This window comes from Coprinopsis cinerea (genome assembly GCF_000182895.1).
Source record: "Coprinopsis cinerea okayama7#130 chromosome 9 map unlocalized cont3.9, whole genome shotgun sequence".
Classification (NCBI taxonomy): Eukaryota; Fungi; Basidiomycota; class Agaricomycetes; order Agaricales; family Psathyrellaceae; genus Coprinopsis; species Coprinopsis cinerea.
Window position 1 is genome coordinate 1,518,904 of NW_003307536.1, and position 14,925 is coordinate 1,533,828.

Sequence of the window (14,925 nt, forward strand, 5' to 3'; positions counted from 1 at the left end):
ACGAGGACGTCCTACGAAGTACATTAGCCTAGCACCACCGAAAAGTAAGTTTCACGCACCATATTACAGTTCTTCATGAATTGTCATCTTTCCCCTTGCAGTTGTGAAGCAGTCGTCTCGACCGAAGCAGTCGAATCCGCTCTTTGTGGTGCCTTCTGCCTCCCAACCTTCTCTTCTATCCTCTCCTCATCCTTCACGACTGTCGGACTATCGATGGCTATGTCCAGCACACTCGGGGTCTTCCAGGGCGTCTTCGGCTTCTCTCTCGAGAAGAAGGAGGCAAAACTCCAGTAGGGATGTTTCTCAAATGAAGCACTGATGCCCCAAAGCAACAGCAGCACCACAACACCGCAGGTCACCGAAACGATGATCATCACAGTCCGATCGTTGGACTTGTACCAGAGGATGCAGAAGGAAACAAAGAATGAGATCATCCTAGTACAATGTCAGTCTGTTGGGTATGAAAGCCGAAGAATAGAACTCACGACCACATGAGCATCGCGTATGGCAAGCTGTACAGCACTGCCAACGTTTCCAATCCCAGTCTCGATGCACTCCTATTGGCGATAAAGCGCATCTGCAAAAGGCCAGTAAGATGCTGTAAAGACCGTTCAGAAATACAACCACTTACATTCATGGATTCCCGGTGCTGTATTAGCAGGAACAATCCAAATATAATAGTTCCCATACTCATCACGATGGAGAAGTCACTGGCGCGCTGTGCGTGGGTTCGATGCCCTAACTCCACACCTTCGTCGTCCACGCTTTGAATCGTTAGGAAGGATACGTTGGCCGTAAGGACGACCGTGGCCTACGGTCTTTGGCGTTAGTCCATCGCGTGCAGTCCAGTCAATCATCGACCCACATAGAGAATCACGTCCCGCCATTCTTCCAGCAACTTTGACCGGCATTTTGACCAGGCATGCTTGCTCACAATTGAATCGACAGTGACGGCCTTGAGTCGCCGAAAGTGCATACTAGGCCCGAAAGCCATAACAGTTGCCAGAATCTTGAGGAACCAGGACCGACGCCAGACACCGTAGATGGATTGATTGCTCTCGAGTCTTGCTCCCTTTTCGCCGTGAAGGCAGATAAATCGCTCAGAATCTAAAATATAGACGTTACGAGGCTGTGGGGTCGAACGGTGGATAAACTTACACAGCGATGAGTACATTCTGACTATAGACGACAGAGGTCAAATCAAGGGAAAGAAAAGACAAGGCCTGTGAATAGACTTACAGATAAAACATGCAGCGCCAGGAGATCTTGAACGTGTTTCTTTCCCTATGGCAGAGATTAGATACGGCTGGCTTGTAGGGTGGACGCGGGTAGTCACCTTTGTACCGGAACTGCTGTACGCTGGAATGCATCAACTTGAGGGTTTCTATGTCATAATTGATCGTAGACGTATTGGACGTTGCAACGTCTGGAAAAGGTGGTCAGAGCGGGAAGCCTTGATCCCACAATTCAACTGAACTGACCCCCTATTGCATGAGCCAACATATCCTCTATTACATCCAAGTCTTCCTCCGTCAAGGTGTAAAGGTGGGGGAACAGCTCGTTGTGGTACCAGTAATGCGACCGCATTTGCAAGCCTTCATAGTCCAGACTCAGAAAGAGCGACCCGAGAGTTTGACTGGAAGCTACTCACCAACCAATGATGCAGTGTGTCGTATCCGAACCTGATCCACGAGGTGTGTAAAGTCAAACGAGTCCAACCAGAAGAGGCACTGGTTTCCATGGTCCACAAAGTAGTATCCGCAATTCCCAGATGTCCGGCGCTCCAACACCAAAAATGTATTGGGCGGGAGGTTCACCTCGTTTGTGACGATGAAGGCCGTGATTTTGGAGTTGTAATATTCGATGTACTCAAGGTCTTCGGCTTCATCCACGCGGGCTTCGGTCACGACGGTGAAGAGCTGTGTTTTAGGGTGGCGGAAGTCAGGTCAGCTCAGGGGTATTGATATATGGGCGCTATTACAGGAACGTGGGGTGGTGCGGGAAGCTGCAAGGCAATTGGTCGCGCCATTGCGCCCCATGCCACAGCTGAAAAGATTTTGAAGACATACCTGTGTCTTTTTCACAAAGTAGCGCGATCCTTCGGGGTGTACGTGGGTCGTCCAATCTGGAGGGTTACACGGGCTGAATGACAAGCTCGTAAACGACGACATAATGGAGATATGGGCAAGATAAATACCCATCGAAAGAGGTAGTGAGCGAGGGAATGATACAGGGGTGATACCCTCTCTCGCTACGACTGATTTTTCAACGATAGAGGAAGGACGATAAATAAGAAGAGCTTACTACGTGATTCCACGGGAGTACCTCTCATATTCCTCCTTTGTAGCGACCGGTACAAGCTTCTCGATTTTATTGCACATCTCTAAGTTGACTATTTGACGCTGCACGGGCGATGGTTTTGGAGGGCCACGGCTAAGCTGTTCGTCTTCCTGGGGGAGCTTCGAGGGGATCGGTTCTTCATTGACCAAAGTACCCGATGGCGATGCCACGAGCATCGACCTGCGCTGCTCCGCCTTTGAAGATGGTCCTGCGATGGGAGAGGCGCATCGGACGCAAACTTTGGTGGAAGAAGATGCAAAGGTCATGCTGAGCCGAAGGTGCTCGGCAGAGCTGTGGATTGTCGTCTCGAAAGGTCGGCGATGTGCAATACAGGCGAGGATGGTGTTTTCGGGTGGTAGTGCAGAGGTATAATTGCTAGGGCCAGGGTACACTAGCACGCGACTTTTGCTGGTCGAAATGCTTCCTGAACGTGGTGGAGGTTAGCAAGGAACAGTCCAGGACCCTACAGCCAGGCTTTTAGTAAAAGGCAGTGGCCGTTCCACAGCATCTTCCAAAGGGCCCCGGTTCGGCAAATCACTAAATATGAAGTTTCGAGTATCGCAATTTGGAAGCCATATTCCTCGTAAATGATCGATTTCGTTGTCGAGACTGCAGTACAGTCCTGGGCGGTTATTGGAGACAATGACGCCGCCATTGCGAACAGCGAACGTTGACCATCTCCGCCTTCCACGGGCTGTGTGAACCGACCCCGACGCTATTCCCACGGCGTACACTTTGCCCGACTCGTCGGTCACCGGTAGCACGTCGAGCTCAGTCTTTGCCGTCTCCTTTCATCCTCAATCTGATCGTATGAGCGCTCATGGGTGTACTCGTCTACGCGAATTCCGAACTTCTCTTGGGCGTCTAAAACCGTTAGGGGCTTAATCATGATGATCAACTGCGACCCACCGTGGTTCTTCCGTGCTCGACTTCGTCCCAGCGGGCTCTTCGACCTTTTAAGTCAAATGACCAAAATTCTCGGACACTTTGTCGAATCAACGGAGTTGTGTACACCGAGATTTGGATGGGCCCTCATCATCCCCATGCCACCTGGTTATGTGGACATCGGTTGGGCGATGTTCGGCGATTCTACTGTCAACCTGAGTGTCAGTTCCTCCACTTCAAATTACTTATCTAGGTCTCCACAGCAGGGAGAAGGCACATGTACATAGGTTTCTCGGAGGTAGGGAAGGTTAAAAATAGTGCATTTAACAGCATTCTGAAGCGCATCAACGATCCGGTTCGCCGTTTATACCGTGTGGACAGAGCTGCTGCGCAATTTTTAGCGAAACGAAATACCCCCGGGAAGATAGGTCAACGGTGTGATCTCACCGGTGTGCGTAGCGTGGGCTGCAACGTTTCAAGGGCCTTTTTCTATCCTTGACCGTTTTCTATTAGAACTGTTGACGGTTGGGTCTTTTTGTCGCCCGCACCCTCCGAAAGAGTGGTGACGTTGAGCATATTCCCACCCTCCCGCAGCATTTTCCTCTTCTTCTCTGTTTAATCCATTCCACAACGCCCCCATGTCATCACTGAAACGACCATTTAGCCCTACCTCTTCTAGAGTCCAGTCATTTCGACGACGACGCCTTCTACGGCTTGTTTCCATCTTATCCGCAGCCACCATCACTCTGCTTTTCTTGTCCTCAAGTTCTCCTCTAAGAAACGACGACTATGACGACTATGCCAACGACTACGACACGACACCCTCAATAGGACGCGTTTTCATCGCCGCCAACCTCTGGAAAGCAGAGCATGTCCTCGAATCATACTGGATCCCGGCTCTTGTGTCCCTCATTATGCTTCTTGGCAAAGACAATGTTTTCGTTTCGATCACCGCCAGCCCGGGAAAAGACAACACCCTCTCCATCCTCTCAACATTCGACAAACAGCTCAATGAAATGGGCATCGCGCGCAAGATTGTGCTGGGATGGCAGACACACGAACAGTTTGTGAAGAACAAACCACAGGATGGGGATGTAGGATGGGTTACGACACGGAAGGGGAATCGGCGGTGGAGAAGGATACCCTATCTCGTGAACGTTAGGAATGAAGCCCTAGAACCGCTTATGGACCCCGCCGTCGTCAACGGAACCCATTCGTTCGACAAAATCCTGTTCATTAATGATATTTACTTCACGGTGAGCGTTACCCGGAATACCTCTCTACCCAAAGCTTAACTAATTCCCGCGTCCACAGGCTCACCAAGCACTAGAACTCCTTCATACCCGTGGTGGGCGCTATGCCGCTGCCTGCGGACTCGACTTTTATCACGACCCAACGTGGATATTCTACGACTCCATGGTCATGCGCGACTCGCAGGGTAGACGCGTCGTAAGCTCCGAATACCCCTACTTTGGCCCAGGCAAAAGCAGAGACGCCCTCCTCCGGGGAGATCCTGTCCCTGTGCAATCGTGCTGGAATGGGATGGCTGCGTTTGACGCTAGACCTTTCTTACCCCCGAATTCTCTGCGATTCCGCTCCATTGAGGATTCATTGGCCACAAACTATGTGGAAGCGAGCGAATGCTGCTTGATTCATGTCGATAACCCGGAAACGGCGCGACAGGGTGTGTGGGTGAACCCTCGGGTGCGCGTTGCGTATAAGGAATACGCGTATAACGCAGTTCAAGAGTGGCCGACGCTGCGGGAGGAGGTCAAAGGATTGTTTATCCGGGCATGGAGCAGCTTCTTCTCGTTACCTTGGCCAAAGGCGAAGGTGGAGAAGGCGTATGAAAAGTGGACGGCGGAGAACGCGACGAGGCACGAACCAGGGAAGTTCTGTTTATGGGACGAGATGCAAGTGCTGTCGAAAAATGGATGGACACTACTATTGTAGATTAGCGGTAATTGTAATTGACTTTTTTTTTATCAAGACCCGTGTGTGGGGGAACCAGGTCGGAGCTTGGAGGGCTTCAGTTGCCCATGGCGAATATGGTGGCTCATCACGCACGTTTCACCGTGCAGCCTATCCCGATAAGCTAGATCCCTTCTCAAAATTTCCCGGAACTCCTCTGCCTTCATATTTCCAATATTTCCATCCCTGTCACAAGACCATCCACGCCTTTTCAGTATAAAAGGCACAGTTGCGATTTTATGCTTGGGTTGGGAGTGAAGCTGGACTATGGACATGATCCTGCTCATGGACACTTATCCTCCGAGACGCCGTTTTGAGATCCAAACTTAATTGCTTTGCGTCGCCAACGTAGCACAATGGTAGTGCGTTGCTTTCCTACCTGTAGCCCTTGGGGTTAGGGTTCAAGGCAAAGGTTGTGGGTTCGATCCCCATCGTTGGTTCTTTTGGCTCAACGACTGTTATCGCCTTGAACGTCGATATTGACTACATTTTTCAGTGCCGAAACTGATTTTTTGAGCCAGGATAGGCCAGGATGCAGATTGTGAATGCTACACACTTGTACGCTTCACTAGGACTCGGCTCGTTTCGAAGGGACAACAAGCTGAAGAGGAGAACAAGAATGTCACTAAACAGGCGCGGAATTTGGCTAAAGTATGATGTTGTCTTCTAGTGATCAATGCGAATATATATCTTACTGGGTATTATATCATAGGCTGCATCACAAACAGAAATGGCGGCCACAAATAAAGCCTGGTGTCGTGAACAGCTGGTATGGCCCCTATTTTCATTTTCATCTTATCTTATCTGTATCCGCATCTTATCTTTCCTGTTACCCCTATTTCTTATCTTTATTCTCGTCTATGGACTCTTTCTCTCATGGAACACTGCCCCGTTTTGCCCTTCACCCTGCCTCTATTGTTCTTATTGTTACGCACTGCCTCGTATTGCCTTTCGATTCATTCTGACGTCTTTCTACTTCATTATTGTCTCATCCTTGTTCTTCGCGCAGCCTCGCGCAGCCTTGTGACTATCTTTTATTGTTCTTCTGTCGTTCACCATTTGCTCAGTCATCTCGACTCATCGTGGCTATGTAACTGGTAGAATAGGTATATAAGCTAGGTAGTTCGCTCTGTATTTCCTTAGCTTGACCTCTTCGTCAATCCATCGCTCTAGTCTTCACTCCCAACAGTCGCTCATTGCTCTAAGCTCTCTCATCGCTCTTGCTGCTTTCTATCTCTGGTCTTAGTTTTGGTTTAGTGTTCGCTCTTCGCGACACCTGGGACCTTTTCTACTCGCACTTCATATTCAAGCCCAAGGATAAGTTGACGAAAATACCTCAACCTCGTTATGCTTCAGGTTTGAAAATCATTGATTATGCAGCTGGAACTTTGCCATTTCCCAGCACCTATTCTGTTACTTTTGAGGAAGGGAGTAGTTCTGAAACGGCTCGAAAGGTAGAGATATCATACGTGTATTCATTTTCACTTTCTGACCAGGTTTTGTTCACAGGCACTTGAGGAATGGAACACGAGGAGCAAAGCATTGAGCAAGACCTACAAAAGTATTTCGAAGAAGGAGAGGAACAGGTTGAGGAAGGCGGTAAAAGAAGAGTCCGGAGGGGATGATTTTGAAACGAGGAATGAGGTTCTTCGTGAAGCGTCAAAGATTCAACCAGCGAGTAAGCTTATTGACAACATCCGGTCAATGGGTGCCCCCTCGTCTTCGACTGCCCCCTCGTCTTCGACTGCCCCCTCGTCTTCCACTGCCACTGGACCCTCGTCTTCAACTGCTCCCTCATCTTCAACTGCTCCCTCTTCATCCACCACGGATCCCACCTCTGCTTGTGCTTCAGAGACTTTGGCCGCCACCGTTATGGTTCCTCCAGAAGTGTTCGAAAAACAGCTGCCTGAGTTTGGTCTGGGCATTGCTGCACAGGCTTTGTCGGCATCTGAAATCTCCGACAACCTCGATTCCGACACCGAAGGAGCTCCCAGGGCACACAGTGTCGTGAACAGCGGGTACGAGCCCCTATTTTTCCATATCTTATCTTATCGCTTTCATCGCCCTTATCACTTCCTCTTTATTCTTATTCTTGCCTTTATTCTCGACACGGACACTTTCTCCCATGGAACACTGCCTCGTTATGCCCTCTGCCCTACATCTTATTGTTCTCTTCATTCTTGCACTGCCTCGTTACTCCGCCACTGTCTTCTTCATTTTTCGCGCAGCCTTCGCGCAGCCTCATGACTTCTTATTGTTCTTTTGCATTTCACCATTTGCTCGTCATCCTGACTCATTGCGGCTATGGAGACTGTAGAATAGGTATATAAGCTAGGTAGATTCCTCTGTATTTCCTCAGCTTGACCTCTTTGTCAATACACCGCTTCAGCATTCATCTGCCTTAGTCGCTCATCGCTCTTATCTCGCTCTCCGCTCTCATCCGCTTCGCTCTTCTGGTCTTTGGTTTGGTTTAGTGTTCGCTCTTCGCGACACTACAGCAGGCAACGCATGCATTCCGGCAACCTCTACCATGCATTTGCTCATAGGCCGCCCGACGACAAGTGACAACACCTCCACCGGTGCGCAGCCACTGCAACAGTACATCGACACATGTCGTGATTACCAGGGGGCTCTGAACAGTCTGGACAATGTGGAAGAAGTGGTTCTGAAGGACTTTGCGGGTCTTCAAAGAGCGATGCCACTCTTCTTGGAGGAGGGAGCAAGAGAGAAAAGGCGGGAGCTGGATGCTAAAGAGGAGGCTGCCTACAAGCAAGCGCTCCATAGTCTCGACGATGAAAATGACAACAATGATTTATGAGATCGTCCAGGTGGAGTTCGACGAACAGAAGGAGGCAGTGTCATTTGAGGTGGACCGGGATGCGGTGGCATTTGAATGGATGAAGAAACTTGTCGAACCGTTTAATCTTCAATCAATGGGGGTGGTAAGTGCTCTCTGGTTTGCCTCTCTTGTCTTGTCTGTCCCATTGACAAAGTCCATCTCATTTTATAGCATAATGACCAAGGCAAGACCATTTATCGTTGTGCAAAGTGCGGCGGTGACCAGACCTGGTCATGCTTGGACAAGCTTGAGAGACACGTGTAAGACTCTCCATCAAGCTTCGTTACAAATAGCTCACCACTCCTTGCTCCCAGTGCCCGTGCACACAGCGCGTTTGCAGAGGCACTGGCGAAAGCGACTGTGTTCCAGATCGACAGGAAAGATTGGTGGCGCTGTCCTGGCACTGACTGCAAACACGAGTAAGTCCTGCTGCACCACTGCAATCACCGGGTCTTCGGGTCTTTACATATTTGTGTTGTCAGGTGCGATAGTGCCAGAAAAATGCACGTCCACCTCTCGGGGAACGGGAAGTCATCCTGTGCTAACCGGGCGCTCTACTTACCGATGTACAAGGCGCACGTTGAAGGTAAATCTTGGTGGATGACCCACAGCACCAAGGCCAAGAAAGGTGCAAGGCTTCAGCATTCGGAGGATGATGATGATGAAGGCGAGGATGAAGACGAGAGCGAGGACGAGGATGAAGACGAGGAAGTCAAACTGGATGCGGCAGTCTTGGGTCTTGCTGACGCTCAGTTCCAGCAGGCGAGGCTTCGACTCAGCGATAGTCGTCGACAAAAGCTTAATCGACGATACATGGAGGAGGATTTTTTAAAGATGGTTGCTGAAGACTTGGAGGAGGAAAGGGAGGAAAGACATCGACTCGAGGTCTGATTCACAGTTGTGTGTACACTGGACAGCTGTTTGCAATATGAACAATACTATTACACTGATTGCATTAATTATTATCGCGTGCCTCGGATCTACTCATTCGAAGACACATCATCACCATCTTCATCGTCATCATCGGTCTGATACAAACCACTCTCCCCTCCCCAAAACTCGAGTTTGGCATTAATCGATTCGCGCTCAAATTCAACCCACGCGTAACCTAAGGCCTCGATACCCTCAGCCGACCACTCCATTGTTTGCCAAAAGACACAATTTCTGTAGTGAGTGAACTGCACCCAGAATGATAATTCTATTCCTTAAGGATGGGAGAGGGACTCACCTGGTAGTCATAGGAAGAGGGGATAAATTCCCGGCAGAACACACAAGGGAATTTTTCATTGCGCGGGTCTCTTGTGATGAGTGGCGCAGCCGTAGAGTTGGGGAAGAGCGCCTCAACATCAAGCACGACGCAAGATAAAAAATGGGCCAAGGACCCAAAACTTGATTTGCAGTCGGGGCAGCTGTCAATACAATTATGAGCGGTGGCTTATGGAAAGGAGGTAGGAGACAGACCGATAAACGCGGACCATTTCACAATCCTTCAACTAGGGACGTTGAGCACCCTCAGCCCTGCAAACGATGAGTGTGGAAACCCACCCAAGTAAAGCAAGCTGGCAAGTGCCCAAGCTGGGGAAAGGCCGTGTGTTGGTTTATGTTGCGAACTAGACAAGGAGGGTAAACACTTACAATTCCCGAGAACATGCCGGATTTGAAGGAACACCATGGGCACGAGAGCTGGCCTCTCATGTCACGATGGACCTCGCGCTTGTGCATGAAATCGGAGGAAGGCACGGACGCGACGTGTAGAACGCATTGGTCAAAGTGTTCGAAAGAATTGGTGTGCTCCTTGCATTTGGAGCAGCTGTGACAATGGTTAGTATGAACGAATGTGTTACAATGTTCACAACGTGCCTAGTTATGGTTTGTCGAAACATGGTGGGCAGGCAGGCGAATTGGCAGGTGGTGGTGGTGGTGGGAGGAGGAGGAAAGGAGGGGGGGGGAGAGATGGGAAGAACTCGTCGAGAAACGGTCAGTTTATATATCCAAGCTTCAATGGGCCAAGTCCCGTCGTTCAGGTTCAAGCTCATCGGTTGCAGGATCGAGTCGCTTCAATGGGTGGTCCGCGTTGTCAGTCGTGTCGGTCGACATGATGGGGCATGGGTCGCCAGTCCTGTCGGTCGCTAATTTAGTTCGAGTCCTATGAGCTGGGTTCATAGCCCCCGCGAAGGTTCGATCCCCATCGTTGGTTCTTTTGGCTCAACGACTGTTATCGCCTTGAACGTCGATATTGACTACATTTTTCAGTGTCGAAACTGATTTTTTGAGCCAGGATAGGCCAGGATGCAGATTGTGAATGCTACACACTTGTACGCTTCATTTTGGAATGAGAAGAGGAGACGGATCATGAACTGTACAGTACAAGGTGATCCGCGCCGATCGATGTGAGTCTTGCTCTACGCTGTTTTCAATTGATCCTCCGGCCACGTCTCTTCCTGGACCTTGCTGAGCACGTGTTTCTCTCCATTCAAAGTCACCCAAGTCCCATCGCATTCACAATTCTCTTTGACTACTAACCCGACAATCTTGACTATTTCCACCATCCGAAGAATACATTCATATCATCCTGATCGATGGTCAATCTTTCGGTGAGTGCCGAGTCATGTTGTCATTGTCCTTTGTCTATGTTCTTGAATGGCTTGATCTCATTGGAAGGTATTTCCCACGCTCCTTTTTGTATGTTTTTGCACAATCAGAGTGGCCAGTGCGCTCGTACCGTGATATCTGACTAGTTTCAAATTCTTGAAGTCCTGTAATATTTAAAACATACATTCACTGCATGAACAAGACCTGTGGCACAAGTTCGCTTTTCAGTGGCACGGCGCGTCTAAAGTCGCATCCTCTGAAAGGAAGGACGTGTTCCAAATCGGGATCTGGATAAGCATGGGTTAGGGTTAAACATCATTTTTAGAAGGGCTCGAATTGTTTTCTTCTATTGTGTCACACATTGTGTGCATGTACACCAGGCCTCAGTACTCCATGCTCAGTACTCAGCCACCGTCCGACATACTGATTCAAAGGCACTCTCAGACTCTGCAATCGCTGCTTTGACTCGGAGGGTCGTCGATGCAAGTCGATTTTTTGACATACTCAACTAGGGATGGTCAAGGGGTTTTAAAACCCCCGGTGATGTGCTGGCTAGCACAGAAAGCACAAAGAAGAGCAGAAAACAACCGGCGTCCCGAATCGAGTGGAACTTGTTGTGAGACAAGTGACACGAAGATGAAGACCGACGGCCAAAATCTAAAGACTTTTAGGTACTGTCTGTACGTTGGCACGCAAGTTCGATGGGGTTGTTGTTTTAGTAGACTAAGTTAACGAGGAGAAGACTCTCTGACTCGTATAGAACGGTTTTTAGGGTTTTTAGAGCTTTGAAAAGGCTCTTGACTTTATGCGGGTGGTGTTTTGTATTTTGTTGTGCTCTACACACAAGGGAAACACTAAGTTCGACTCGCGACTCGATTTAAACACAACTTAGACTCGAAACTCGAATTTGAACTCGGAAACACTTAAAACTCGTCCCGGCGGGATCACTCGTTGACTCGTTTTTAAACTCAGACTCGTGTATTCACGCGTAAACTCGAACTCGACTCTAACTCGCTAACTCGCTAACTCGACACTCTGAGAATTCCTCTTTGTTTTACTGAACGACTGGTGTCGATCAGGACAAGATATATAATCGAGTCAAAGGGGTATCTGTTTATTCTTTTGCCCGGCGGGCCTATATATATGGTACACATTGTTTGACTACGAGCTGCGAAATAAAGACTAGCAAAGACTATAAAACAAACCGAATTCGTGCGCAGGATACAGACGATAAGAGTAGAGAGACGGAGCGGAGGTACGAGAGAATCAGAAATACGAAATAGGAAGGAAACGCGACAAAAGAAGCCCCGGCGGTGTCGTGCCGAGTATGCCCATAGGCGTCTATTGATGCGCTGTTGAAGCGCGTGAATTTTGGTAGTTCCGTCCCGTCGGACGGAACCAATGTGTGGTGGGAAACTCCATTGTTACTCCGTGAAGATGCTTCCGCGGAAACAGACGGTATACCCTTTTGTAAACACCGCCGGAGGGCGGCGTATGGACTCATCGTTCTGTCCCTTCTTTCTGTACTACTTCTTTTCTGTTGACAGGTCATGGGACTGTTAGTACCCCGTTTCATCTGTCCTGGAGAGGACACCTGTCCAACGGAATACTCGCGGCCACCAAAAGTGTCCGCCAATTATGTAATCTATCAAACGCGCTCAGTTCGCGTCGTCATAGTTGTCATTAAAATTCGAACCACCACACTACGCTCTACCTCTCTACATGACCACCAGTAAGACCAAACGTACTCAGCTCGATACTCCAAAGAAGAACCGCCTCATTGGTCGCATCCTAGAGAACGGGAACATCAAGAAATCTGCAGAAGCTGAAGGCATCAAGCCACGCACCGCCAACGATATTTTTCACAAGTTCGAAACCACGGGATCAACAAAGAACCGCCCGCGTTCTGGCCGTCCTTCAAAGATTTCAGAAAGGGACAAACGCGAAATCATCCGTAACGCGCGAAAATCTCGTCGAAAACCTCTCGCTGACATCGCTATTGATTCCGCCACCAATATTTCCGCTTCCTCAGTCCGACGCGTCCTGGCCAGTGAAGGTTATCACCGACGCGTTGCTAGGCGTGTCTTCTACCTCACAGATGCTCACAAGAAATCCAGGGAAGAGTGGGCAAAGGAACGGAAAGATTGGAGTGACGAGGAGTGGAGGGATATCATCTGGTCGGATGAATGCTACATTTACCTCGGCGATAATCGAAGCCGAGTCCATGTTACACGCCGGCCCGAGGAGGTTTTGATGGAGGATTGCACTGTCCCCAAGTTCAAGCAGTCGTCGGTGCGGGTGATGGTGTGGGGGTGTATCATGAAGGATAGGAAAGGCCCACTGTGTGTGTTGCAGTACCCGGGAGGAAAAGGAGGTGGAATGAATGGAAAACGGTATATTGATCAGGTGCTACAGCCTATTCTAAAGCCATTCTATACAGAGATGAAGAAGGAGAGGCCAAATATCCAGTTTCAGCAGGACAACGCCCCTGGACACAAGAGCAAACTTGTCACAAAGTGGTTCAAGGACAACAAGATCAAAGTCTTCCCACACCCCGCCTCTTCCCCTGATCTCAACCCCATCGAACCATTATGGAAGGCGCTCAAAGACCTTGTCAGTCAACAGCCTAATCCGCCATCATCTATCGATACCCTCAAAGCAGCCGTCCTGAAGGCATGGGAAGATTTACCGATCACGACCGTGAATGCTCACATCAAACGGATGGATGACCGTGCCTGCGCCCTCCTGGACAATCACGGTGGGCATACTGGGTTTTAATTCCATAGTCTCCATTACCTACCCTACTGTTACCAATATACCAGAAATGGATTCGGACTATCCTCTTCCTAGTGTAATACAATCAATTATTTTGCGATGAAGCAGAGTTGCATACGTGGGAAAGAGCCGTGATGGCGGTCACTTTTGGTGGCCGCGAGTAGAACATCTCGTGTGATCCGTTCCTGGTCCCGTCGTTCTGGTTATCTTATCTCGGCTTCTATCTTATCGATCTCGTGCCTAATCCGTAGAGGTCCCCTTAGCTTTCCACGACTGATGGCTGATTCCGACCGTCCGGCGGCGCTTATGGGCGTTTCCTCTTAGGGTACTGACAGGCGCTGGAGCTAAGTGTCATCGTTCTTGTTTAAGTCGCTACTAACTTTCTAGTCGATTCGGAGTCGATCGTGCACTCCCATGGATAGTCTTGCTTCCGACGGTGAGGACTTCGTGCAAAATTCTCACTGCCGTAGTTCGATCTTCAATTGGTCCAGTACACATCCTTAACCCGTCAATTAATACAGTATCAACGATGCGTTACATTCAACCTCTTTCGGAGTCGTTCTTAGAGTTCGACTTAGTTGACGACTCTGGGCTCGCGTCTCAACTCATACGACAGAATAAGTGACCGCCGGTTATGAAAAACACAGTGCCTTAGGGCTTTTCAGTCACTTATCGAGATGTACGTTTTTACCGGACGAAATTAGTCCGGCGGTGTGTTATTCGCGATTTTTGAAGGGTCAGACGACCCTCGGGCGTAACACCGGGGTAGAGGCCAAGGGTAGAGCGGGGTAGGGGTAAGGGTAGGTCTCCAGCTACCCTTGGCCAAACCCCTACCCCCGGTCGGGGGTAAGGGTTTTGATAAAAATCAATCAAAACCCATTTATTTCAGCATCTATGTATATTTTCTACTAAATAACTGCTGTATGTGCAATAAAACACATAAAAATATACATATAGACAACTGTAAGTAATTGTTAGTGCCAAAATGATTAAAACCCTTGGTCAAAACCCCCAGGGTTGGGGGTAAGGGTACTACCCCTACCCCTCAGTCAGGGGTAGGGGTTTTGGGGGCGTGGGGGGTAAGGGGTTAGGTGTCCGGGCTACCCGGGGGGTTACCCCTGTCCTTCCCTATACTCAACTGGCGACCGAGCCTCTGTTGCAGCACGTCCAGTAATCTGTTGCACCGAGAGCCTTACCAGGCTGCGTCAGACCTCAGATTCAAAATGTGAAAACCGTCGGTAGGTCAGTTAATGGTGGACAGCGCCTTTCCAGCTTATGACCAACTTCAGCCCACATCTGGCCACTTTGCTTCCCTCACGTTCAAACAACAGCCACGGACATTATCTTTCGGCAAAGGCGACAAAGGAAAACTCAGGGTGGGCGAGGCTTACCACTGGCAGCATAGCGAGAATCTAGTTCGCTTGGATTTTCTTCCTCGTCGAGGTCCTACAGCTTGAAAGTCCGAAAGGTAGCAGGAGGAGGATATCACTGACTCCTGAGACCTGAGGTGCTCTACGACTCCC

General features: G+C 49.4%; 3 protein-coding genes and 1 non-coding gene across 4 annotated transcripts; 3 read left to right on the forward strand and 1 right to left on the reverse strand.

The window, feature by feature from the left end:
* Nucleotides 1–83: 83 nt before the first annotated feature.
* CC1G_07681 (hypothetical protein) lies at nucleotides 84–2,771 on the reverse strand (the record flags this gene model as incomplete). The annotated part of the gene is made up of 13 exons (XM_001832369.2): nucleotides 2,305–2,771; nucleotides 2,198–2,251; nucleotides 2,070–2,142; nucleotides 1,982–2,005; nucleotides 1,652–1,919; nucleotides 1,482–1,595; nucleotides 1,337–1,426; nucleotides 1,240–1,284; nucleotides 1,159–1,179; nucleotides 866–1,107; nucleotides 632–811; nucleotides 486–577; nucleotides 84–435 (listed from the first exon to the last, which is right to left on the reverse strand). Exons 1-13 carry the CDS (start codon nucleotides 2,604–2,606, stop codon nucleotides 84–86), a joined length of 1,857 nt encoding a protein of 618 aa, XP_001832421.2. The 5' UTR covers nucleotides 2,607–2,771.
* Nucleotides 2,772–3,776: 1,005 nt separating this feature from the next.
* CC1G_07683 (hypothetical protein) lies at nucleotides 3,777–5,178 on the forward strand (the record flags this gene model as incomplete). The annotated part of the gene is made up of 2 exons (XM_001832371.2): nucleotides 3,777–4,481; nucleotides 4,540–5,178. The coding sequence occupies exons 1-2, from the start codon at nucleotides 4,140–4,142 to the stop codon at nucleotides 5,176–5,178; spliced, it is 981 nt and encodes a 326-aa protein (XP_001832423.2). The 5' UTR covers nucleotides 3,777–4,139.
* A 360-nt stretch (nucleotides 5,179–5,538) lies between these two features.
* On the forward strand, nucleotides 5,539–5,636 carry CC1G_20178. Its single transcript has one exon. It is a non-coding gene; the product is annotated as a tRNA-Arg (tRNA).
* A 2,367-nt stretch (nucleotides 5,637–8,003) lies between these two features.
* On the forward strand, nucleotides 8,004–8,926 carry CC1G_15189 (hypothetical protein; the record flags this gene model as incomplete). The annotated part of the gene is made up of 4 exons (XM_002910508.1): nucleotides 8,004–8,138; nucleotides 8,207–8,295; nucleotides 8,350–8,454; nucleotides 8,518–8,926. 4 exons carry the CDS (start codon nucleotides 8,004–8,006, stop codon nucleotides 8,924–8,926), a joined length of 738 nt encoding a protein of 245 aa, XP_002910554.1.
* Between the last annotated feature and the right edge of the window lie 5,999 nt (nucleotides 8,927–14,925).